Source organism: Orbicella franksi, chromosome 1 (genome assembly GCF_964199315.1).
Source record: "Orbicella franksi chromosome 1, jaOrbFran1.1, whole genome shotgun sequence".
NCBI lineage: Eukaryota > Metazoa > Cnidaria > Anthozoa > Scleractinia > Merulinidae > Orbicella > Orbicella franksi.
Window position 1 is genome coordinate 37,081,579 of NC_138145.1, and position 25,629 is coordinate 37,107,207.

Sequence of the window (25,629 nt, forward strand, 5' to 3'; positions counted from 1 at the left end):
AAATAATAGATAGAAACAGAGGGCCACAAGCTCCTGATAAAAACGTGAATTTTGATCCCAACACTAGAACGAAGAGATTGAAATAAAAACGACAATATTTCGATTTGAACCAGAACGAGGATGGAGGCAACCTTGTTCCCAGGGTCCCCTCTAAAAGAGGAAGAGAAGGGACCTAGGGAACGAGTGCAAGGGCGTTGGGGGGTAGGGTGAGGGCATAATTTCATTCTCGTCCCCACAGCCCTTTTCGCTTATCTTAGCCGGCGGGGCTTTGGCACTAGCCAAGGCCCCGCCGGCTAAGAGAAGCGAAAAGGGCTATGGGGACAGGAATGGCATAATTTCAGCTGCTCTATATTCTATTTCTATATTTCTCTATACTTCTTTTTCTATTTTCCATATTCCTCTTTCCAGCCCATCAGGAAATTATCATTTCAAGCCAATAAAATCACGTGTCTCCCGAGCCGTCCTTTCCTCGTGCCAAGCCCTCGCCGGCTAAGGGGGACGAGAACAGACGCTATCAGGTCAGCGGGTGCCTGCAATATAATAACAATTCAAAATGGCGGAAGAAGTAGGACCGCCAACAAAGAGACCAAAGAGGCAGAAAAATGTGTTAATTGGAGTTACTGGAAGCGTAGCGAGTATAAAATTATCGAAACTCGTAGATGAGCTACTCCTCTTGGAACCAAAGGTATTGTGTAAACTTACAAAAGCAAACGGTGATCTTTCTTCTTTCTCGCTGGCGTGCCTCGATAGCGTGCTTTCAGATTTCATAGCTAGTGTTTATTTATAAATGCTGAATTCTGTATAAGCCTATTCCAGGCTTTCAAACAATGTTATTCGGAATCTTGATCTTGCTCGTGCTACTTTTGAGAACCGAACCAAACATATATCTACCCCTACCCCCTCGGGTCATTCTATTTTGTATCAGCTAAGCAAACTCTGGCCCTGCCTGTTGACGAGGGAAGTTAAAATAGGTCAAAAGGCAAAAATGATGCCTCTTAGAAATCACCCAATGTTACTTTACCCCTTCAAGAAAACGCTAGTGTTCTTCCAAACCCCGATGGAGCTGGGCCCCCCTCAGAAATGAATTTCTTAGTGCTTCATTAACAAGGGGGGTGTACAGACATAATGAATGGCCGTCGTGTATCCCACATTAGGGAGTTTAAGCAAATCGCTACGGCTGGCTCTGATATGGCTGCCGGAAGTAAATTTCCCCCAAAATGAGACAATGCACATCTACGTTGGTTGCATTCAGTCGTAGCGTGAAATCTGACCACGTGAGTCGGGATGTTTTGCCGTGGTGGCTACTACGTTGGGTTTATTTCACTTCTCTGGCCCTTTTCAACGGACATCTCGGCATTTTAAGAATTCCATTGGATACTATATCCTTTAAACTCAATTTAAGTCAAAGATTGTGTCAAGGTTGCCTTTCATAAGCCTGTAAATCCATATCCTGAATTTACGATAAGTTTTGGCAAAGGTGTTGGAATGGTGAAGCGAGTCGAGTGAAATATTTGTGTTGAGCACGAGGTTGTTTTTATTTGGTTAAGTTTGCTTTGAGGGTTTGGTGAAGATGTTTTATATCTGGATAACTATACGATGCTATTTTGCTTCTTTGAGTACTGATATACTTGTGTTCTTCACTCGATATTCCTTGAGATATTTGTCTCTGAAATTATATATTTCATCTATCAAATCGTTATGGTACAAAGTGTATGGCATTCGCTTTCGCTCAGGAATAATCTGTTCGTTCTACCAAATAAGGGCCATCGTCCTTTGAGCGAAGCCATTTGGTTGTGAGAAACTAAATAAAAGAGATTTTAAACTGCTTAGCCGATGTTTCTTTCATCTTTGTATTTCGCTTTACTCGCTTAACTTGAAATTTGGCAGACCACTGAGACGTGTTTCTCCCCAGACCTTTTCAGTCACGGCAGCCGTAGTAGCACCAGCCGTAGTGATTTGCTTAAACTCCCTATTCTGCCATTATACCGATCAATAATTGAGGGGTTTTGCCTTAAACAGGGTCAGGTTGCCTTATAACAAGGCCTCAAGGCCTCGGTGAAATTTGAACCTAAGTTTGCATTACATATCCCCTGCAAGGGGCTGGGTGGGGAATAGGGGTGGGGGAGGGAGAGATAAAGCAGCAAAATCAAGTGGTTTGTAGAGACGTAAGCAAGCCTTAACATGTTGCATACGTGCATAACAGAGTTGATAAGATAGGCACATTACAGGAAAGAATAAACTACAGTCGAACCTGTATTATGCAGTCACCCTAGGGCAATGGCTAAGTGACCGCTTAAGTGACCTCAGATTGAAAACATTCAGTTCCAGTGTTTTAATGACTTGCGAAAATAAACAAGGAAATCATTTGTTGTACTTCATGTGTTACATTATTTGAAACTGTATGAACGAGTAATAGCCCAATTTCGATATATTAAAATTCAGCCTAAAACAAATAGACCTCAGCACGAGGCTCTGGGGAATAAACCCCACAAACTCTGTAGTTATTCCCTGGAGCCTCATGCTGAGGTCTATTGTCTTAGGCTGAATTTTAATATATCGAAATTGGGCTATTGACACCATGTGACCATTTAATACAAGTAAAGACAAATAAAAAAGTTGTGTTGGGACTTCGCAAATGGTGACCGCAACCGCTTAATAGAGGTCAAAATTACAGTAATTGGGAAGTAATTTTTGGGACTTTGAAAACTGACTGCTTAATAGAGGGTGAACCGCTTAATACAGGTTCTGTATTTTAAAATCTAGAAGAACTTGTTAATTTTATTTAGTTTGTTATTAGTAACATATATTTGATAACTGTAATTTCCTATTTTGTTACTTCTTCCAGCCAAATGTCCAAATCATTGCCACTGAAAACTCTATGCATTTCTTTGACAAGGACAAAATTCCTGTGAAAGTGTTTAGAGACAGGGATGAATGGGAGGTAAGTTTTAACCCCATGTAGACCAGGGGTGGGGGGGGGGGGGTGGGGGAGGTAGAGAATGCAGGATCTGCCTGCACAGACTTTAATTATTTATAATCTTTCAATTTTTAAGTAAAAGTTCCGACTCTTCCCCAACCATCTCTGGAGAGACTTGGGAGTTCCATTGAATGTCATGAAGAAGGGAAGCACAATCTCCTTTGACCCTTGCCCTTTCCTTACACAAGAGACAACTAGCAACAGGTTTTGACTTTTGGATTTTCTAAAGTTTTGGAAAAATTAAATAATTAAGATGCAAAATCCAAGATGAAGGTTATTTGAAGGGGTATGTGGAAAAAGAACCTAAGTAACATCAGATAGACTGCAAGATTCTCCTTGCAAATTGCTTTTCGCTTCCTTCTATGAAAAAGGAGAATTCAATATGAGATCAAGAGGCACTTAGGGCTTTTTTTTTCACGCACCACTTCATTTGTGTAAATCATGATATGTTTACCACATGATATGATGTCGTCATGTCATGTTGCTTAATCCTGAAAGGAAACATTCTTGGATGTAGACCAAGTTTCATGATCTTTGCTCAAAAATGTTCTTGAAGTTATGCAGTTATGGGTGATTGGGATGCAATGTCTCCTTACAAAACCAATACAAAGTCACGAGTCAGAAAATTTCCTCATGAAAGAAAAAATTAGCTTGGATTTTGAACAAATTCTACCATCTAGTACGATGAGGAATGTATAGAAATCAGTAAGGAGAATTTGTAAGTTGACCATAAGGCTTCGCAGGTTAAAGAAGTTGGTATTTGAAGTCTTTAATTGCATCATTGGGTTCGTGTTCCTATCGTAACGTACATGTCTAAGGGACCAGTTTCTGTTGGTTTTGTCTGGCAATGTTTGCTAATTTTGTTCCATTGTTGATTTGCCTATCTTGTTATACCGTAAATCCTCAAATTAGCACCCGGGGTACTTATTTCAAATTTAGGAGAAGACGGGGGTGCTTATTCGAGGGGGGCGCTTATTTAATTTTTCCCAAATTGTGGCCTGACATGATCATTTTATCTGCGTGTAAACAACAACATAAGCTGTTTACCGACATAAAAAGCTGATCCTAAAGTCTAAATCGTGGCACTTTTAGTACTTGTAACTTTTTCCTACACTTGACATGTTCACAAAATGCAAACAAGGTATAATTCTAATCCTACACAACGAAAACTATACATCCTTTGTTAATTGTCTCATTATTCATCCACAAAATGGGGGGAGGGGAGGGGGGCGCTAATTTTAAATTTTGGCTGATAGGAGTGGCACTTATTTGAAGTGGGCTCTTATTTGAGGGGAAGGGGGCGCTAATTTGAGGATTTATGGCAGTTCAGAAACAGATTATTCTATAAAATCTCTTTTTCCTTAATATGTAATTGTTGTGCTTTGCAATTATTGTGACCATAGTAAAATACCAATTTACATCATGACTTTGTAAGTAACACGAAATTGCACAATCTAAAAAAAACTAATTAGCAAGATAATTAAGGAAATGGATCGATGTTTAAAGATAAAATCTCTCCGTTAACCGGTAGGCATGGAGCACTATGCAAGATCCTGTTCTACACATTGAGGTAAACTAACTTTTTTTCTTGTCCAAAATACTGTCAATGCCTTGACAGGCCATTGAATCAAAAGGATCTGTTGCTACATGGCACAGTAGACTAAACAGTTTTAAAGTTGTAAATGACTCAGTGTATCACAGTCAGGAAATCCACCTTTCAAATTTTGTATTAATTTTCAGTAGCTGCGACGTTGGGCCGATCTCATGGTTATTGCACCACTAGATGCCAACACTATGGCCAAGATAGCTAATGGTTTATGTGACAACCTCTTGGTAAGTGCAGTTATAGTAAAAATTAGGTCAATTAATTGGAGCCCAGCACACTGCCAAATTATTAGACCACACTTTCCTCTCATTAAAAGCGCAGTTCTGTTATGCTTTTGCTTCAATGTCTTAAAAATTCTTATTTCTGAATAATACGTATTGTTTAGAAGCATGATGGCCTTACGGTTAAAGCATTAGGATCAAGGTATCAGAATGACCAAGAGTTATTTCTTTGGACTGTCTCCTTGGGGGGAGGGGGGTGGGTGGGGGTGTACTCTCCCAGTATGGACCACACACCTCACCATGTGAAAATTCCTTCTGTACACCTCTTGGGTAGTAATAAGCCTCTAACTAGTGATTTCATTTTTTAAAATCAAGAGATTTGTGATATTTTGCACTGAATGCACCAATATGGTAACAATGACAAGTTTTGGTATGTTAACAGACCTGCACAGTTCGTGCATGGGATGTCAAAAAGCCACTGCTATTCTGCCCAGCAATGAACACACTTATGTGGGAACACCCCATCACCTCGGAGCATGTTGAGCAGCTTATAAACCTGGGATACTCTCATGTTCCACCCATCAAAAAGACACTGGCCTGCAAAGATACAGGTGAGATTCAGATGATTACAAGACCCAGTGCTTAATAGTGTGAAACAAATTTACTTTCTCTGAAATTAATACCATTATATTAAAAGGTGCACTTTTGTTAGCTGCCTACTTTGCAGTTTTGGCCGTCAGATCGGAAATTTAGTGAAACTCCTCAAAGACATATTAACTTACAGTGTTTAACATGTGGACTTGTTCTGTCTCAGAATATTAGAAAAGCATTATACACTACAGAAAAGCTTCAAAATAAAAATTATTTTTATTTCAAATTTTATTCAAATCTATTTTCCTTGTGTTAAGGTGTTGGAGCCATGGCTGAAGTCACAAGTATTGTCAGTTTAGTAAAGGATCACCTTGAGAAGATGACATAACTTAGGCAGCTTTGTTGCAGAATTAGAGCAGTTCCTATTTTTACACAGTCCACTGAGTAAGAAGCAGAAAAAAGGATGAGAGGAAAAAAATGGCTGTATGAACTCTGAACTAAAAAGAGGAAATGGCCTGGTCTCATTCATTTTAATTTAAAATATGCACTGAGAAGATTTGAGAGAAATGGAAGTTACTGTACAATGTTTAATGGGTATGAAGGGCATCTTGTCAGTTGCTAGGGTCTCTGTCATGTAAATAAATTATTACAGTTACTATGTAATACAGCTGTAGAACATTATACATGTATGGACAAGTTTCAAAATAAATGTAGTTATTTTGTGTTACATTTTTTCATATGTCAGTTGATGGCCACATGTCTTGCATGTCTTTGTCCATTCATCAGTTTCATCATTATAAACTTCACTTTCAGCAAATTCATGCTGATGCCGACTAGTATCTTTCTTCCAAGTACTTGTTCTGACAGCACGACGAAGCTCTGTTGTGTAGAAGAAGAGATGATGCATCTACTGGTAAATGTTGATGATGCAACCTTGAGCATGCATTGTCGTTGTAAAAAGGAAGGGCAGACAGACATACAGATGGACAGACAGACAGCTTGACAGACATACACACACAGAAAGCCAGAGAGACAGAGACATACAAACAGACAGAAAGAAGGAAGAAGGAATGCAGGCAGGTGGGCAACAGGGGAGGGGGAAGAGGAGCGGACGGACAGATGGATTGACAAATGGATGGACAGAAATAGGAAAGTGGGTAAAAGGAAGGAAGGAGAGTACTCTGTTTCAGGCATTTGGTTAGTCAGGGAGCAAAGCAAGCTGTATAGAGCAGCAAACCTTTAACTTTCTTGTCAAATTTTCTTTGCTTTTGCGCTTCTCTTTTCTCAGCTTTTTCTTCTCTTGCTTCTTCAAGTCCTTCCTCACCTCCCCACACATCATGTGAGCGTTGAACTATCTGCAACGGCATGATGTATCTCTTTTAGAGATATTAGTCATTCCGAGTAACATTGAAGTCAGATTGAGGTACACTACTTGAAATCTTGTTTCCTCTTGAAGATCAGGGAGAGATTGGGTGGAATTGGGAGAAGACAAGGGTGCCCCCCCCCCCTCCGCCACCCCTGTCTTGTCCATACTGCCCTTTAGTTTTGTGTTTACGTTCAAAGGAATAAAAGTTTGTTGGTCCCTAAGCGAAATGAGAAGCAGTCTATACCATTTCCTTTCCTTATGAAAGCCACTTATGTAAAGTGCAGATAAATACATGTGCAAGTATCAAAATTAAGGACAAAAAAACCTTGGTACCTGTGATTTGAGGTAGAGCTTCATTTCACCCCTGGAATGATGAGGGTTCTTCTTTAAAATATATTTCAATGATGGTTCTCTTCTGTCCAGATCACAGTCTTTTAACAAGAATTGCTGTAAAAAATTATATCTTTTTTTTAGCAGTTACCATGTTATAATACAGCTGTAAAACATACATGTACCGTAGTTTCTCGGTTATAAGGCGCACGGTTTTTTCGAGGAAAATCTGTTTTTTCTTGGGAAGTTTTTGCCAGAATTGGGGTGCGCCTTATAGCCGAATATTTTCGCGCAAAAAAATCTAACGACAGCAATTTTACCGGAACTTACAGTTAAAACTAGACAAATAAAAGACACTAAACATTGGTCATTGACTTTTTTAAGATTTGGTAGTTCTGAAAAGAACCGGGTGGCTCTGAAAAGAGCCGTTGTTGTTGTTTTGAAATTTATTGATGTCTAGTCTTCCTCCTCGCTATCCGTGTCAAACTCGTTCTCCAGTTCATCATCTGCTTCCTCGTCTCCAGCTTCTTCTTCGTCCCACACAGCTTCGTCCTCGGTGCCGTCCAGAGCATTTGATACTCCACAGCACTTGAATGAGTTCGCGATCAAATCAGCGGGTATCTCTTGCCATGCCTTTTGGATCCACTGCAAAACCAGTTCTTTGCTCGGCGCACGCTTCTTCCCCGACGGAGTGTAAGTGAACGGACCGTTCACCATCCAAGTCTGGTATTGGGATCGCACCTTGGTCTTAAAAGGTTTGTTGATACACTTGTCCAGGGGCTGCAACACGGGCGTAAGTCCACCCGGAATAACTACGACTACTACGTTTCGCCTCGCCAGAAGATCTCTCACGGCGTTTGTCAAATGCCCACGGAATGAATCCCACACGAGGAGAGCTCTTTGGTCTGGGGTGTACCGAAGATTGCGTCGAATCCACTCCATTACTCCTAGAAATTAATAAGAAATACAGTCTTAGAATGCTAGAAAGCTTTATTATCAAGGCCGCATTGTGTTAAACAACTGCACGAGAAAAGCTAACAAACTGAAATTTGCATACGCGCGTACGTGCTAAACAGCACGTGCTAGGTAACACGATACGTCAACAATGAAATTCGAATCTCGTTTCTGAGAAACAAGAAGTGTACTCGTCTCGCTCGCTTGTTGAAACGATGCTGCTCAGAATAAACAGTGTTTTAGCTTACCTTCTTCGTCCATCCAGCCCTTCTTGTGAACGGAGACCTGCATCCTTGGTGGCACGTTGATTTTCAGCTGTCGAACTCCTTTGAATATGACCTTCGGGGGAAGTTTCTCGCCGTTCGCTTTCACCGTTAGTGCAACTGTGAAACTCTGCTTGTCGGCACCGCATGACAACACTGGAACTGTTCTATTCCCGGTGAACTCCAAGGTTCTGGATCTCTGGTTCTCGGATCGTTGAATATTTATTAGAATCTTTATAAAGAACGAAATATGTCTCCTGAGCAGGAAAGCTGAAATTAACGTGTATGCGTTGTTTGTTTACACTCAAGTTTATCATTAGAGGTGCGAACTTTTAGCTTTTGTTTTCGTGTATATCATTAAATGTGTGACTTTTTCACTTTTGTTGAAATTTGTTCACGTTTACAGAGAGTTCGCGTGCTAATTGTGCCAAGAGAATAAAATTTTATCTTTATGAACTCTTCATTTCTTGGTGCGTCTTATAACCGAGTATTTTCACATAATTTTCAGTTTGGGAACTTTGCATGATTAAGTTGCCAAGTTTGGGGTGCGTCTTATAGCCGAGTGCGCCTTATAACCGAGAAACTACGGTATGTACAAGATAACAATAAAAGATTCAGATTGCTTCTTATGTACGTTTTGTATTATGAAAAATTTTGAGAGTAGCCATCATGCCCAGGACTATTAGCCACTGGCTTTTTGCTGGTCGTCAGTGCTTCCTAAGAACACTGATGCAAACCAAGAGAATGGCTTCATAGCTGTTTGCATGCTTACATGCCTATATTTCATTCCGCACCTCCTTGGCCTCTGTCTTGGTTATAAGAGCATGTTTTCCTTCATGGTCTCTGCAAAAACAAAAAAATTATAACAAAAAGAATCAGTTGAAAAGGATTTGATCTCCTGGCTGGCATAAGACAGGGTGCAACATTCATTTCAATGTCAAACTGTACACCAGAATACTCTGCATAGTAGTCAGTAAGTAAGTTAGTACAAATTAACTGATAACCCGGTGGTCCAGATAAACAGTTTATCTCCTTTTCATTGTCTTTGTCAATGCTTTGTGGGTTAAAAAATCCCCTCCACAAGACATTCACTACTGTTAACCTTTTAGAGATTATAACTGAAGGATCTTTCTTGCTTAAAAGGCAAGCAAACGATTTCTGGTTAGTGGGACGATCTGCACACATCATGTTATGGAGCATTGGCATGCAGCTAACAGGCTCTGGAAAAAAGCACACACTTTTGATTTAGATCACACAGATTTACTGCCCATTTTCTAAGTTTTCTAAGAATAACAAGCTATTTTTCTCTTACAAATGATCAAGTATTTGCACTAACCTACAGTTATCACAAACAGGAACTTCAAAATGCTTGTAGACATAAGAAGTCAAGAACTCTTTCTGGCATTCACAACAATGTAGCCGGTCTCCATGAAGTATAGGAGCTGTATCAATAGAAACAAAATACGGGTGACTTTTTAAGTTGGCACACCCCTTTGAGGGATACTCCCTTTTATACCATGCCAAAGAAAAAATGCCAATCAGAATACAGGAAAGCTGTTATATATTTGATGATATCACAGCCAACCTTCCCATCATGCACTGTAGGCATGTCAAATTGATTGTGTTAGGCACTGTATTTCTATGACATGGTATAAAACAGTTATGCAAAACTCTCTTGTGATATCCCATGAAATATCCCATTTCTCACTTGTATTTTCTTGGTATACAAACTCACCTAAAGGCTCGTGTGTATACCCAGAAAATACAAGTGACTCATGGGATACCCCATGGTACAGTACCACTCAAAAGCATTACATAACTGGCATATATTCAGGGCTCAAAAAAAAAAAATAATAATAATAATAATTTGAATTCAAGCTTGCCCTTCTACAATTAGCTCTCAAATTGTGCTTGCCCTGGGCAAGTCAGGCTGCTCTTTTTCGTTAATTAGTTGGTAGAGGACTAGCCCATCAGATAAGTGAGAATGAAAAGATACTAGTACTTGCCAGGCAGGAAAATCTACTTGTCCTGGATGACTGAACGGCACTTTTTGCGAGCCGTTGTATAAGCTATATAGCAGGATATAGGAATGCGTGGCTATTTTTGTCTGAAATGGCATAGAGTTTGACCATTTTAGTCTGAAGTATAGTTTTGAATTACAAACTGGTATTATGTAACTATCATCGTTCGTTCTCTTAGGCCACTGTATAGTTTTCAGTGTATTAATCAAATGAGTAATTTACTACTAAGCTTGCTTACCTGGTTCTTGGATAAGATTCTTTGGTGCTCCATGTAAAGTTTCTTCGTCATCAGTATCCAAGAGAAAACCACCGCCTGTGTCAATCACACGAGAAATCGAGCTTGAACTGGCGGTGTCTTGTGTTTTTGTCTCTGGATAAGGGCGACTAGAAAGCCTTGCATTACGAAGCATAAGCGCTCTCTGTCGATTTCTTTCGATGCGAGCTCTCTGTGCATCTGTTAGCTTTATCTCTGCCATCGATCTGGTTTTCGAGGGATTTCTTTCAGTAGAAAATCTAGCTCTGAGACAAAATTTAGGACCTCATCTGACCGCCATCTTGAAATGCAATTTGCGCGGTTACTAAGCGAAACAGCCCCTTTCAAAAAATATTGAATCGCGGGCGCCGACAGAAAAATGAAAAATGAAAAATGACCACAACTTTCGAAGGATTTCGAAGTACTTTCGTAGTTCTTCGGCCTTCAAAATGATTTGTCGTCTTTTCGAGTTATAAATGCAAGATTTTAATAGTTTATAATTCAAATCATTGAAAAAATGGTGGTAAATGATGAAGATTTTTCGCAATTATTGGCCTAAAAAGAACTGAAGAGCTCAAGATGGCGGATCCAGTCAGCAGTTATGATGCAAAACTTCTGAAGAACTTGGGTGGTGTGGGGCTTGTTATGACCATTATTTTCACCATATCGGTAAGAACCATATCGATCGTTTATATCCTAGATGGATGTAGAGGCTGCCATCTTTGAAACTCATAATTTTAATTTCTCTTATGGGACCTACAGTATTATCAGGTGGTCTGCTTAGTATGGGGACTTTGCCTCTTTTGCCGACCATCCTTATGGCCATTTTATTCTTTTATTGTTTGTACTTTCCATGCTATAATAGGACTTTTCTGTATGTTATTTTTAGATAGGCTGTTCTAGTGAGGTGTCCCCTATTAGCAATGGGGATTCTCCACTGCTAGATGTAATTGACATGATAATAAAGGCATTATTATTACTATTTGCATCTTTTTAATATTTCACAGAATTGCTGTTCCCTACTTAAAATGAAAATGTTGATCAAAAAATTAATTAAGTCCTTATCAAATTGCAGACTGGTCTCCTCATTGTCATAATCGTGAAGCGGCAAATACTAAGAATGTTACTGCTATCCAAAAGAGGACCACACTCTCCTGTTGGCAGTGATGCACCGAAGGTAAGCTTCACATAAGCTGGGTACATTCCACCCACCCCTTAATCTTATCAGTATTAAACTAGATCAAGTCGACTAGTATGATGCCACTATTCACAATCAATGAGGTTCCTTGTTGCGGGGAGCTAGTGATGCTTTGTCTCCACAATCTGTCACTGTCACATAACAGAAGGTCTGCAAATCATTGTTAGAATTTCAACACATTGTTGTCATTTGTCATGTACACTGGCCTCCTTGTCACTTTTGCAAATGCTTTGCTGTTTGTCAGGCTTTCATGTATATTTGAATGTTTATCTGGGACCCAGTTTTCAAAAGCCCTGGAAACTTTTCAGGCCTGTAAAGCCATGTTTAGTTCATCTGTATCTAAAAACGAAGAAGTGTATATGCCTGAAACTTCTTGTATGAAGGGAACCTCTGTTCATATTGAGAATACATGAATAAAACAGCTCTGTAATCGTAAGGTTTGAGATCTTGCTCTGGCTTTACATGTGCAAAACATTTTCAAGACCTTCAAGAAACGGGCCCTTGGGGACATGTAGCATTTAAAAAGTCTACTATCATAAGTGTCAGCAGTATTACCAACCCCTTAAAATCACAACAACTCAATTAAAGAAGGGGGCTTTTAACTGATTTGGACAATGATTCTCTCTGCAGCAAGGAGCCCAAAAGTGTTTACTTTAATTACTTTAATTTTCATTATTTTATAATTTATATTCTTTCCTGACTCTCATGCTCTCCAATCAGAAGCCAAGAACAGCCATCTTCAACTTCTGATTGGATAGTCTGCATGCAGGAAAGAATGTGTATCAATGAAACAAAGTCACGATTTTAGGCCCCTCGCTGTAAGGGCTAAATCTAAATACATGCCCTTGAGTTTATAATCAAAAGGCTTATATTTGGCAGATTTTGGCATCTACATGTAAGATTTAACAGCTTATTAATTTTTAGGTTGATTTTTAACAGAAATATATTTTACCGTATTCTTTCATTAAATTTATTTGAACTAGATGATGGATGTATACCTTGTAACTTTTTGACAAACTATCATAATTATTGTCCAGAGAATGTCATGATCTGGTCTATATAAGACAACTATTTCTAACAGTACATTCAAAACAGTGTAATTCCTGTTTTCTTGGCAGAGTTTGGGAAGAGAGATTTCAGCACAGCTACAAAGAATTTCACAGCTAAGAATGGAACCTAGAATGTTGTCAGAACAATTTAATAAACCAGTAGATGGAACAACAAACTTTGATTCCCCATCAGGTATTACATGTCAATAATGAGTGTCGTAAAACCAAATCTGAAGTAATCACTCTGGCCAGTCACATAGGATAGTGGAAGATAATTCACTGAACCAGTCAAAACACCTCTATTAGCTTCTTGTCTAGAATTTTTGTTATTGTTAAAATGTATATTCTATCTCATTCACTAAAATTACATTGTATTTGTGCGCTTCAGTCTCACTGTGTTGTGGCCATTATTGTTTCTAACAGATCAATATACAAGAAGCTACAAATACCGAATGAAGGCTATGGATAAAATGACTGAGCTTGGTTTGTAAAATATGCCATTTTTCTGTACTATTTTGTTCTTAATTTTTACTTTATCAGTATTCTGATTTTAACCTGTCTTGTGCCAATATCAACATTAATTTTAATGATATTATTTTTCGTTGCTGCCTTTTACTTTGCCTCTCAACAACATGCGGACTCTAAAATTCAAAGCTCAACCAACAAATGCATTTTTCGCTACCATCAATCAAATGTTTGGCGGCTTCTTTCAGCTTGTGACTTCTGTTGAGCACTGTTGTGAAAAACGCATTTGTCGGTTGAGCTTTGAATTTTAGAGTTTGCATGTTATTGAGAGATACAGTAATGTCCTTTTTCCTTTGATGCTATTCACGACACAACAGATGACCTTTTATGCACGATTGACTTCAAGTACAGTCGTAAAAACAAGCAGTCTGTCAGAGAACACCTCAAGTCTCTTCAGAAGCCACCATGCAATGTGATACGAGGTGGAGATGACACTATAAATGAGGTCGCCGATATGTATGAACATGCCAGATTTGAAACTAAGGTATGTGACTTAATGATACCCTGACTCATCTTATTTACAGAAACTGTTTTAAACTTGATAACATGTGATGATTAGTAACTGTGTAAAGTGATCAAAACCTTAAATTGAACTGATTTCTAGTCTGAAATACCAGTCATCACCCACCCTTAGCATTACCTTCAGCGAGTCTCTTGCCCAGAGCTAGTGCTGAGGGTGAGAGATAACTGACATTACAGCCTAAGCAATTTCTTAAAGACAGCAAACAAAACTGAGAAAGTGTGGAAATTATATTATTTAATATATTAAGTTATAATAAAAATTATGGTAATTAATTCTGCCAGCTTTCTCTTATTAGGAATTTGGTGCCTTGCAGTACAGAAAGTTTGCATATCTTGTTGAGCAGCTGAAAGACAGGTTTGGAATTTTTGGCTAACAACTTTTAAACAAAAATTAATATGCACACATGTACATATATAGGAATAATAATGATTGGTAGAATTCTACTTTTACACTAATGCAAATGCTGCAATTGGATTGCCTGAACTAACATAGTGATACGCTATCAGCCATTAGTGTGCAATGGTTGTATGTTGTTTACAGAGTGGTGTCGTTTTCCTTGTTTTTTCAAAGTTCTTGGGGATAATTTCAAAAGAAAATGGGTGATTACCGGTACATGTAAATTCGTGTGAAGGCTAAACTGTGGCCATTCACAGTTTCTTAACTTTACAAACTCAAAACAGATGATAAGTGCAGTTTGTAAGATTTTTGTTAAGTGTGTAGTTTCATACTCTGTGGAGAAATAATAATTATTTCAAGGGAATTTCAGTTGGAATTGTACAAAAACAAGAATTTTCATTTCTGTGAAGGGTGTATCTCCCCAAGTTGGTGCACGATTTGGTTCTAAACAAAGCTGTGGTAAAAAACAAGAATTTTTAGCATGTATTGTTCATTTTTTGAATTTGAATAAGACTAGCTGATTTCTGCCTGCTGATTTTGCACGGGCCAAGTTTATGAATCGTACCTGTGTGTATTTGAGGCATTTAAATAATTATATTTGTTTTATTGACAGTAACAAATTATTGAATTTTAATTTATATTTTAATTTGGATAGTTAGCAGACCAGAGTTTGTAAATCCTGGTGTTTCCACTGGAATTTCAAGCTCTCTTTTAAAACATTTATTTCAAGAAAATCTGCCCTAAAGTTTGTTGGTGAAACTGAATTAATTATCATAAAGCTGATCATTAAACCTGTAATGTGACATCTAAATCATAAAACACCAAAGATATTCTACATGAATATTCTATAATGATAAAATTATTTTATTGCAGTTCTGAGCTGTTTATTTTCCTGAACTGTCTACATTGTAGAAAATTATTTATAATAAACCTTTTAAACTTTCATAACTACAGCAAAAGTTTTCAATACAACTTACAGACTTACTAGCTTTTTGCTTCACAAAACTCAAACAAAATGACGCTTTATCACAGTCAAGGCTTGTTAAATCTTTCTTGATTTTCTTGTGCCATAGGGTGAAAGATCAGCATCCATGTGCAACTTTAGACACAGTTGTTTTTCCTACTGTTCCTCACTTAATCAAGAAAGGAAAACCTGCAATTGTCTGATCTTGTGATTCTTCTTTTTTGTTAGTATTCAGTGTTATTTTCTCCTTACCAGTGCTGTTTTCTATTCTTAACAGTTGCTGTCACCAGTTGGTTGTCAGCATCAAGCATTTTTGCTTACTAAAAATCACAATTCCCATGGCACATTGCGCCTATAAACACTCATTATTATCCCATTGATTGAAATTAACCAAATAATATTACTACGATGATCAGTTGAGTAAGGCGGGACGAAAGTTTGGTCACCAAGTTTTAACGTGAAATCGTGTTGTTGTCACGGGCAACTTACCTCGTTTCCGTTGGTAACAATATCAACAGCCGTTGGTCGCCTGTCGCGTCGCCTACAATTTTGCACGCTTTGCTGTCAATTGACGTCGAAGGCCGACAAGTTGCCAATGGATACGGAGCCAGTTGCTCGTGACAACAACACGATTTTTACGTTAAAACTTGGTGACCAAACTTTCGTCCGCCTTACTCAACTGATAATCGTAGTATGTGTAAACATCTGGAGTCTACTACCAATTCTGTCGGTTACTCAATTTATTAACATCACTTTGTAAATTAAAAAATAAACAAATAAAACAGACTTAGGGATATACCATAATTTTTGTGAAGTGGGGGGGGGGGGGGGGGGGCTGGGGAGGTGGCAATTTTCTGGGGCATGGATTTTTTTTTTCTCAACTTTAGGTTGTGCATGATTCTTTTGGTGGCCAATGGCTTGTGCAAGAATTTTTTTAACACGATTATAAGGATAGTGGAAAGCACTCGTTAGATTGTTTTCTATGGTTCCCCTTGCACCATTTTTTTAAGCTTTTTTTGCTGTGCAGGAATTTGTTTTGGGAAATTGCCCAAAACCCCGCTCAAAAAAAATCATGGTAAATCCCTTACTATCCACAAAAGTTCAAATAAAGAAATTTAACTAAAGTTAAAAACTAAATGTAATAAAATAATGTACTTAATTTTCACAATAATTTAACCTGTCTACCACAACTCAAAATCTCATACTTTAAAATAAAAAATATATAATTATTAGACATTTTGATAGTATCAGTGGGAATATTGTTGCTAATACCGTATGCTATTCAATTATTGCATCTTATAAATACTATGGATGGCTTATAAATGAAGGGTTTCATGCAGAAAGGTTATACCCTATATCGCTTTTTGGGCCGATTTTCATTTTTTCAGGATTGAGCTAATTTTGGCAGACTGACTTGTTTTGAGATGAAAACCATTGTTGCGTAATTGTTTTTTGTTGATTTACGCTTTGTTTTGGAGAAATAACGTATGCAAAAAACTCAGTTTTCCAAGGGCATCTTTTAGAGATCTTTTGTTGAACAAAAAACAAAAGAAACGTGTTGTTTTGCTAAATGTTGAAATCACCAAAGCGTGGCATTTGGCGCTTCTATTTAAAAAACTGTGCTGTCAAAGCTGCTAAAAGTAACTATTTATGTTCGCGTTGCGTTGAATCCACCTTTGATGGATTTGCTCCAAAAGGTGCCGCTTGGAAAACTGAGTTTTTTTGCATGCGTTATTTCTCCAAAATGTGCAAATCAACAAAAACAATTATGCAATGATGCTTTTCATGTCAAAACAAGTCAGTCTGTCAAAAATTAGCTCGATTCTGCAAAATATGAAAATTGGCCCAAAAAGCAATATACGCCCTTCTTGCACGAAATCCTTCAAATAATTAAGTCAATACTTCATCTCTCTTTCAAACTATTTCAACAACCTTTCCTCTAAACTGTACCAGATGATTCTGAAAAAATATATAACTTAACAAGGGGTTTCCTAAATGTTTTTTTGTCTCTTTTAGGGTGCGTCTTTATGTCAATGTTCCTGGAAGTCTTATAATAGCTGGGAACAGTAAAAAGCCAATAAGAAAACCACCATCAAGCACAAAGATGGAAGGGCCGAGCATAGAAATCAAAACTACACAAGATGCAGAGACTGAAGCTGGTAAAATGACTCAAAGTGGAGCCATGAGCATGTGAAAATTACAAAACTTAGCAGTGTGACATTTATCCAAGAAACATTTAATTGATATATGAACATCTGCAAATCTTGGCATGTTTGAGCTTTGTTTCTGTACAAAAACAGAACTGCAAAGTTTTCATCAGTACTGAAAATTCACAATGTAAAGTTGTGGATTTCTTACCATTAACAGGCCAAAACAACTATAAACTTGCATTGAAAGTCAAATGGAACTGTCAGTAAAAATTTCCAGAAAATGTTTGTAAATTATTAAGTGGACTGTTCCCAGAGGTACTCCTCATTTTCCTATTGGAATGGAATGTCAGAAATTTCCTTAGTTACATTTGGATATTTTGACTCTTCAGTTCCGGTTCAACATCAACAGAAAGATATTACTGTACAATTATTTGGTTTCCAATGATTGGAAACCAAACCCTACCACAATTTGGCAGTCACTCCAATTGGTTCCCTCTGACAATTGGTTTAATTAGGCACTTCTGTGGCCAAAATTTACACAGGAGCAAACTGGACTAGTCTGGGACCAATGTAATGATGTGAATGACCATTAAACTATTGTGTGTCCCAGCACTTATAGGACATTCTTGTTATAATGGAGTGGTGGCAGTGCATCAACCTAATTGTTGTGTTCGGGAACATGTCAGTCGTACTGGATGCTTTACCTTAATTGCAAGAATTTAGTTCCATATCTACATGTATCAGTCCATGTCAATAAAGTGGAGATGAAGTTACTATAAAAGTGGCAATGTTAAGCTATGGCTATAGAATGGTCCTTGAAAAATGATGGATCTCAGCAAGTTTTCGGAGAGTCTCTAAATCTAGTTCATGCAATAAACATTGATATTCAATCCGAAGCAATGCTAACAAACAATGCTACTGAACAATATGCTTGTTTGCCATTGGCAATTAGCAGTCATATCAATATATCTGCTAATGAATTGAGGTTGCCCAAGATATGCATTGTATCACAACATATAAATACATATATAAATTACCGTAAAAACTCGTGTATAAGCCGCACCTTTTTGCTGAAATTTTGGGCTCAAAATGGCGGGAGCGGCTTATATACGAGACCATTGCTTTCAGAGGGGGCTAATTGCCTAGTTAGTGGTCAGATATAGTACTTAAAAACGTAAGTAAATAAACATTCAACATTTTGAAACCTGTTGCTGTTGTTGATCATTGCTTTTGATAGAAGTGGTGGCTCCTAAAGGAGCCTTTGTCTCTTCAGGTTTTAAACCTGAATCTTCTTCGCGAGTAGTTCTTTCAAGCGATTCATTTGTGCTTCCTTTGCGCAGCTAAACTCTAACTCTAACCGATCACTTCAATACTGATCTCTCCGCCATGTGCAAGAAAATACCACGCTATTCGTGAGAACTCACGGGACAAATGACCGACTGTTTCGGTGTTCTTCACAACTTGCACCGCGTGTTTATCCATAGGATTGTTAAACTCGCGTCGAGCAACAAGTTTTTCACAAATTGAAGGCTTCCATACATGTTTATAAACATGGTATCCACGCACAGCTGATGTGAAATGGAACTTTTCCATCTTGTTTATCGTTCATTCGATCGTTCAATTCGATCGATCTACGTGACTCGGCCCAGACTTCTTATCGCATCGATCGGTCAGAGATTGTTTTGCTCGGATTTCCGTTTGAATTTCATCGTTTTCCACTATCGCCTTTAGCAATAAAGGCAACATCTTGTCAAAAGAGCCTCTCTTTAGGAGGATATCAGAAATTCCGTTGAAGAATAGCTTGTAAAAGGTATTTCAAGAGTTATTTAGCTCAGCGCTTTTTAAAGAGTTTTCTTTTTTTCAAAATCAAGCTCGAAAGTTGGGGGTGCGGCTTATATACGAGTGCGGCTTATACACGAGTTTTTACGGTATTCATCCTTTAAGGCTGTTTATTGAAATAATATTACATGTACCTACAACATGCAGTTTACACATGCAAAGGACTATGAGACATTTAGTTCATTACTTATAGCTTGTAATGTTAAGTTATATCATGGACTGAATGTTTTGAAATCACACCCAATAATGTTGTTATTTTTCGTCATCCTCATCCTCATTATCACCATTATCGTCACTGTCCATTTCATGTCGTGTGATGTTATTTTCTTCTTGCTGACTGTCGTCACTTAAATAACCTTCCTGAACTGTCTCGCGATATCTTGTAAATAAGGTTAAAGAACTTTGATTGATTCAAATAAATGGATCAGTTTTACATACACTGGAGAAAACTTGCATAAATATCTGAAATTCACTAAATGGAAGCAACATTTGAAATTTACTTGACAAACACCAGAAAAACAAGAAAATGATGACACTGACAGTCTATAATCAGCAACATTTACATCAAGTCACAAAGAATTTGGTGTTTTGTTATATAGCTGGTCAGAGTGTTACAGTTTAAAGTTTTAAGTCAAGGAGAAGTCAAAGTAACCTAGACATGTATGGTTAGTTGGAGACTGGGCGACATTTAAATGATGATTTCCCACCGGGCAACAATTTAGATTTAGCCATTGCCACTTGACCATAAATCAACCAATAAGAGTGTGTGTTAGATTTAACCTAACTCCAACCAGCTATATAATAATTATAATAAACTATATTATAATTATTATAAAAAGATACTGATGATAATTTAATCCTTGAACTGTGGTGTAGTCTGTTTTGTCAAGGAAGCTTTCTTCCTTTAACTTTTGTGTCGCATGTTGAGCTTGAAGATCCTGCAAAGAGGAATTTGAGAACTTGTCATAAACAACAGATCACTTAAAAAATAAAAATTCCAAATTTAAAATTTTTAAGGCTGAGGGCTGAATTAAAACTTGAATTAATTTAAAAGCTCCTTTGTTTTTAATCCAATGGGCCCTAGAGTCGAACTTAGAATGTTACTAAAATTGACATCTACATGGACACTTCATTATTGCACGTACAGAAAGCTTTTTTTTGGTCCCTGCTCGCTGAATGTCCGTAATGTTTTCTTTATTTAATTTGTTATGATTACACTCTCCGTATTCAATGTGGTGTCCACGTCACTAGGGAAAACAGGGCTACCGGTATCATTAAAGGTAATAACCTGTAACGCCTGTTACGGCTGAGTAATTGGGCCCTTGATGTTACACCTATGTGTTAATTTGCCTTTTGCAGGGCATGGAGAGGAGGGGAGAATGGGCTAGACTAAGTGTCAAAGCACAAGCCTATTGACAAGTCTCAGAAACTGGAAATTTTGAATCTAGAATTTGTGTTGGGGGTGGTGGCTTTTCCTAATTTACTCCTATTTCCCATTGTCTTCCTTACCGGCTCAAGACCACTAATGTACAGTAATACAGGTACATTGTAGTTCAGCGAAAAAATTATAACTTCTACATGTAGTAATGCACTTTGCACCATTTTTATGTGTATTCTTGAGATTGGACTGGAGCTCGGTTGCAATGGAGGCTCGTGTGAAGGAATTCCATTAAAACGAGATTAATGTCATTTGCATTGAAACTTAGACTCTCCGCATTAGCCTCATTTGCAAGCAAGTTACAGTCCAATAATCGCATATATTCCCACCTTTTGCCTTTTCTCTTGATCTTGTAAGAGTTTAAAGGATTCTTCTAATGATAGAGGCTTTGCTTTCTGTGGAAAAGGCAACTGAATTGTAAACATTTTGCAAATATGGGAGACACTGTCTGACCTTGAGGTAAAACCATTTCACTTGTATATCCTTTCAGGGGCATTTTATGACTTTGGAGGATCTTTGAAGACCCTTAAAGATCCTGGAGAGGTTTTTACCAGGAGTGATACTTTACTTGCTTCATTTGTTTCCTTTGCTGTGTTATAAGTTTAGCTTATAAGTTTAAGCTTAGTTTCTGCCAAATGCTGAATTGTTCTTATTTTCCCAGATCATATAGATCATATACCCAGCTGATAACAATGGCAAATATTGGGAAGGGATCTGGGTCTCTTTTCCTGTCCAATAAATAAGACTTGTAGGGCAAAGGTAGAGGTAGTAAATAGTACCAAGAAATTCAGGATCTTGGAAATTTGAACCAATCCCCATTCACATTTAAGAAATAGAAAACATGTACCTAGAAACACAAGTGGAAGTTTGGGGAAAGAGAAATGCTGCGGGAACACGAGCCGCAGGTGAGTGTTTCCACAGCTTTTTCAAGTTCTCCCAAACTTTCACGAGTGTTTCTATAACTCAATAGAAACACTGAGAACATGTTTTCTAATTCTTTTAGAAAACACCGCAACAGAAAAAACGAAAACAACTTGTTTACTTTGATCATCAAAATGTAAATTCTCTCTGCATGCACCATGATTACATCAACAGCTCGTGCTAGTTCTGTGTTTCTATGGAGCTATAGAGACACGATTTTTAACCAATCAGCACACGTATTTTCTTAGGGTTGTTTTCTAAATTACTATATTATTACATGTACATTATATCTCTGAATCCTTCACGGTTAGTCATGACATCTTGTTTTTCTGTGTTTCATCTGTCTCTATAGGTCTAAAATTATCCAAGCCTCCCATTTTTCTTGAAAGACTTTTTCTGCCATAGTTTTCAGTTTATAACACCAAAATGGAGGTGTCTAAATAGGACAGCGTATAAACACTACTAATTACCTCTAACTTATAGCTTGGAGGTGTTGCTGATGACTCGTAATCCCATGTCCTGCCTGGAGACTGTGAGCTGAATGGTTTATTTCTTGATTTGTTTGCATCTGACATTTTCCTGTGCTCCTTGCTGGTCTTTTCTCTGTGTTGCTCATTTGAAGCTGGGTCTCCTGTGCATGAATGTGTGGGCATTTTGTCATCATTATCATTATTATCACTGTCATCACTGTCCAAGGCGTCAAGTTGAGTTCTCTGGACAAGCTGTGACACTGTCAACCTCTCAAACTCTGCAATAGTGTCTTCAATCTTTTCTCTTTGTGCAATTAGCTTCTTGAGTCGTTCCACTGTCTCTGATACCTTTTTGCCTTTGTCTGGGAGGCTTTGCAAGAACTTCCTATGAAAAGAGATGAAGGATAAATCATAGAAAACAAGAAGATCTTTTAGATCTTATAACTGCACTTTTAAAATTTTTTATTGTTTTGTTGATACTACAGTCACAATGCAGTGCACATTCCAAAGCAGTCCTTGATGATTCATTGATTACCGTAAACACATCACTTGATCAACACAAACTGTGTTATAACTTATTGCAACATCACTCTTAGCATTTGTGAAATCTATGATGATGTAATGGTCTTAATCTGGAAGTTCGCTTGGGATATGCCCATGAATGATACAAAAGGAAACGAGTGTCACGCTTTTAAGGACGGTGCCTACTTTTGTTAGTGTGCACACGTTCTGCACATCACGCAAGGCATGGTTTAAGCGCCACATGCTCGCTGGGTTGACATGATGCAATCAACTACGCTACCAAGTACACAACTAAATTGAAAGCAAAATTTTCCTACTGTGACCAAATAAAGTTTAATGAACCTGTACTTAAACCAGGAACACCAGAACAGCAGCATATCGCTAACCACTATTTGTTAACATCTTCCAGCTGAAAAACTAGCTGTTATCTGTTGAAAATTATACTGAAATCCAATTGTAAACATGTACCTGCAGATGGCGTAGTGTGTGCACAAAACAAGTGTGAGATATGCAAATGTTTTACTTACTGGGGAGGTGACAGGAAAAAATTTAACAGGCACCGTAAAAAGTTTAAAAAAGGATCAATAACTTTAAAAAATGCTCGGTTACCCCTATATTTTATGTCATGAAGTGGAGGTGGAAAGCCTATTCAGCATGTGATTAGCTTCTGGTTGTGAGCAAAAGATATCTAGACTATATTTTAGCAGAAACAGAGGAAGGCTGTCAGAGACGCTAAAAGTGCTGTTGCAATGATTTTGTTATTAAAAACATACCAAAAATGGTTTTTATGTTACCATTTACCATGTAGTTTTCAGATTTATGTAAAGGCAAATTCTAAAGAAAGCTGTGAAGAAATATCCTCTCCTTCTTTTTTCAGAAAAATGCTGATGTCAGCATTTTTGTTGAGATTCAAGGCTAATCATTTCGGAAAAATGCTTGGCTACCCTCTTTTCTCTTTGTGTATTCCGATAAACCTTGCAAAGATCTACTTTTTCTGCAAGGTCTTAACCTGGCGCAAAAACTTTTGTATTTAGTAGGCACCGTCCTTAATAATGCTTTTAATACACAGCTTTCTTCCTGAAAAGTCAAAATTTAATTTGTTTGTGCTTTGAAGTAGTCACGCAAGTCACACAATCAGAGGGTTTACGCTATCCACGGCTAATTTTAGAGTGGTTGTGTTTTTTTCCCCTAGCACTGACTTAAACGTTGCAAGTTCTGGCAAGCTTCTGTTTACCTCGGCAAATATTTAATTTTTCTTCAAATCTCTTAACTCGCTGTGGTGAAACAGCCAAAGAATTTGCTTCATGTGCTGAAACCCACAAGAAATACTCGCAAAATTGCAAATAAATTAATGACCGCTTCCGGAAAATAAACTTGCAAAGTAAATATGATCTTGTTTGTCACGTAGCGAAAATGAAAGCTGCAGCGTCAGCACATTCCATGGCTGACGTAATACCCTTTTTTAGCATTTTTAGCGTATTTATTGTTTCCCTTTGAATCCAACGCCTCAATGAAACCAAAACAAAATATATTTTACACACAAAGAAAGCAATATCCGTAACATTGTTCTTGTATTAATGTTTCAACAGCTTTTGGTGAATAAACATCACAGGTTGCACGATTCAAAATTTGGCAGAGAGGAAGTTTGGGTCTGGCCACCAACAAAAAAAAAAAATTAATAAGCCACGGGTAGAACATGAACCGCGCTTGGCCCATGGCTGCGCGGTTAATTAAGGGTGCAAAAAAAGACTGGGATATTACTGGGATAACCTTGTCTCATAATTTATCTCTTGACAAAACTAAAAGCAGCCAAGCAATTAAAGAGGAGATTCCAGATGAGATAGTCTAAGATGAAAACTAGGTAAGATATTTGCATTTATTTCGTTTAAACAGGAGTGGAAACAGGTTGGTCTGCACTGCAAGAATGGTAGGATCATGTGTATAGGACATACGTGGAGTGTTGATCGATACCCTTGATCGACCTGCGATTGACACTTGATTGACATCTTATTCGACACTTGATGGACATCCTAATCAATACTTGGTCAACACTCAATCAACATCTCAACTGCCGCGTGATCAACACTTGATCAACAGTAGTCGATAGTTGGGCTAGTATTGCAATTGACCGACCCATACACATCTATTGAAAGTTAGTCGACTGTCAACTGACTATCGACTGAGATGTTAATGGAGTGTCTGTCGAGGGTTAACCGAGGGGTCGATGGAGTATCAATCGAGTATTGATCGACCGCGGATGCCTTTAGTAGAGATGATCCGAATGGTTGAAAACAGGTACATGTACGACATCCAAAAGAACTACAGAATAAAGACCTAAACATGTAGTTCCCAACTTCCAGTTGATAAGAAAAGCTTACTTATTTGTCAGCAACTTTTCCTGTCTTTGTAGTATTTCAAGCAGCTCCTTTTTCGATAACTTGGTCCAGTCATTTTTCTCTGCCATATGAAAACTCCTAGCAAGCACTTGTCAACGTCATCCGCCTTTTAGTGCAGCGAATACGGGCCTTTCGGCTTCGCTAGTGCTTTCTTAATAACTTGAAAGTTCTCCTTACTAATTTAAGTTCTTCGGAAATGTACCAAACGTGCACAAAGTTGGAAAAGAGCTCCGGTAAAATGTAGAATCCGGTTCGTCCACCATATTGCTTGGGAACCGCTCGTTTTCTTGGTACTTTAGTCCAGTCTCCGCGCCACTGACGACAGTCGATGTACAGACTTACAGAGTAAGCAGAGCATCTCGCTGGAAAAAGAGAAGTTATTTTCCATACAAATGAACCTGTTTAAAGACTGGAATGGTCAATCAGTTGTTTCGTGTTCTATTTCTTTTTTGGCATTAATCTCGTCAGCAAGAGGAATACTAACTGAAGACGTGAAAGGTGAGAAAAACTCGTGAATCTTAGGAGATTTTCTCAGCTGTCAAAAGTTCTGCTAAATGAAAATGTTATTAAAGGGCTTTATAAAAGTTTGCCAAGTTGTTTCCCGGTTTGATTTTTTGTTTACCTTAGTATGATTCAAAAATACTAGAATTTCTCTC

General features: G+C 37.9%; 4 protein-coding genes across 6 annotated transcripts; 2 read left to right on the forward strand and 2 right to left on the reverse strand.

Annotated features, from left to right (window-relative positions):
- Positions 1 to 514: 514 nt before the first annotated feature.
- On the forward strand, positions 515 to 6,122 carry LOC145461806 (phosphopantothenoylcysteine decarboxylase-like). The gene is made up of 6 exons (XM_081445674.1): positions 515 to 685; positions 2,846 to 2,941; positions 4,509 to 4,547; positions 4,721 to 4,810; positions 5,247 to 5,415; positions 5,713 to 6,122. Exons 1-6 carry the CDS (start codon positions 554 to 556, stop codon positions 5,781 to 5,783), a joined length of 597 nt encoding a protein of 198 aa, XP_081301800.1. The 5' UTR covers positions 515 to 553; the 3' UTR covers positions 5,784 to 6,122.
- LOC145461758 (DNA repair protein complementing XP-A cells-like) lies at positions 6,096 to 10,895 on the reverse strand. The gene is made up of 6 exons (XM_081445671.1): positions 10,568 to 10,895; positions 9,645 to 9,750; positions 9,103 to 9,151; positions 7,095 to 7,208; positions 6,633 to 6,750; positions 6,096 to 6,274 (listed from the first exon to the last, which is right to left on the reverse strand). Exons 1-6 carry the CDS (start codon positions 10,803 to 10,805, stop codon positions 6,120 to 6,122), a joined length of 780 nt encoding a protein of 259 aa, XP_081301797.1. The 5' UTR covers positions 10,806 to 10,895; the 3' UTR covers positions 6,096 to 6,119.
- An 80-nt stretch (positions 10,896 to 10,975) lies between these two features.
- Positions 10,976 to 17,686, forward strand: LOC145461722 (lipid transport auxiliary protein 1-like). Of its 3 annotated transcripts, XM_081445670.1 has the most exons (8): positions 10,976 to 11,251; positions 11,658 to 11,759; positions 12,899 to 13,022; positions 13,253 to 13,312; positions 13,672 to 13,838; positions 14,173 to 14,231; positions 15,347 to 15,460; positions 17,254 to 17,338. In XM_081445670.1, the coding sequence occupies exons 1-7, from the start codon at positions 11,162 to 11,164 to the stop codon at positions 15,438 to 15,440; spliced, it is 696 nt and encodes a 231-aa protein (XP_081301796.1). In that variant the 5' UTR covers positions 10,976 to 11,161; the 3' UTR covers positions 15,441 to 15,460; positions 17,254 to 17,338. The 3 variants fall into 3 exon arrangements, with proteins under 3 accessions (XP_081301796.1, XP_081301795.1, XP_081301794.1); XM_081445669.1 differs by lacking the exon at positions 17,254 to 17,338 and having other exon boundaries at positions 10,978 to 11,251; positions 15,347 to 15,567; XM_081445668.1 differs by lacking the exon at positions 15,347 to 15,460 and having other exon boundaries at positions 10,982 to 11,251; positions 17,254 to 17,686.
- A 1,636-nt stretch (positions 17,687 to 19,322) lies between these two features.
- On the reverse strand, positions 19,323 to 25,629 carry LOC145461774 (uncharacterized). Its single transcript, XM_081445672.1, has 5 exons — positions 24,956 to 25,629; positions 22,056 to 22,440; positions 20,994 to 21,059; positions 20,070 to 20,164; positions 19,323 to 19,605 (listed from the first exon to the last, which is right to left on the reverse strand). The coding sequence occupies exons 1-5, from the start codon at positions 25,039 to 25,041 to the stop codon at positions 19,479 to 19,481; spliced, it is 759 nt and encodes a 252-aa protein (XP_081301798.1). The 5' UTR covers positions 25,042 to 25,629; the 3' UTR covers positions 19,323 to 19,478.

Coding starts and splice junctions, on each gene's coding strand:
- LOC145461758 (XM_081445671.1), bottom strand. CDS start 10,805: ATGGCAGAGATAAAGCTAACAGATGCACAGAGAGCTCGCATCGAAAGA. Junction 9,152..9,644: donor CCTGTTTGTGATAACTGTAG/GTTAGTGCAAAT, acceptor TTGTTTTTGCAG/AGACCATGAAGGAAAACATG. Junction 7,209..9,102: donor CCAAGACAGAGGCCAAGGAG/GTGCGGAATGAA, acceptor AATTTTTTACAG/CAATTCTTGTTAAAAGACTG.
- LOC145461722 (XM_081445668.1), top strand. CDS start 11,162: ATGGCGGATCCAGTCAGCAGTTATGATGCAAAACTTCTGAAGAACTTG. Junction 11,252..11,657: donor CCATTATTTTCACCATATCG/GTAAGAACCATA, acceptor ATCAAATTGCAG/ACTGGTCTCCTCATTGTCAT. Junction 14,232..17,253: donor GTTGAGCAGCTGAAAGACAG/GTTTGGAATTTT, acceptor TGTCTCTTTTAG/GGTGCGTCTTTATGTCAATG.
- LOC145461774 (XM_081445672.1), bottom strand. CDS start 25,041: ATGGCAGAGAAAAATGACTGGACCAAGTTATCGAAAAAGGAGCTGCTT. Junction 22,441..24,955: donor GAAAAGTTGCTGACAAATAA/GTAAGCTTTTCT, acceptor CTCTTTTCATAG/GAAGTTCTTGCAAAGCCTCC. Junction 19,606..20,069: donor CAAGGATTAAATTATCATCA/GTATCTTTTTAT, acceptor CTTATTTACAAG/ATATCGCGAGACAGTTCAGG.
- LOC145461806 (XM_081445674.1), top strand. CDS start 554: ATGGCGGAAGAAGTAGGACCGCCAACAAAGAGACCAAAGAGGCAGAAA. Junction 686..2,845: donor TACTCCTCTTGGAACCAAAG/GTATTGTGTAAA, acceptor TACTTCTTCCAG/CCAAATGTCCAAATCATTGC. Junction 4,811..5,246: donor GTTTATGTGACAACCTCTTG/GTAAGTGCAGTT, acceptor GTATGTTAACAG/ACCTGCACAGTTCGTGCATG.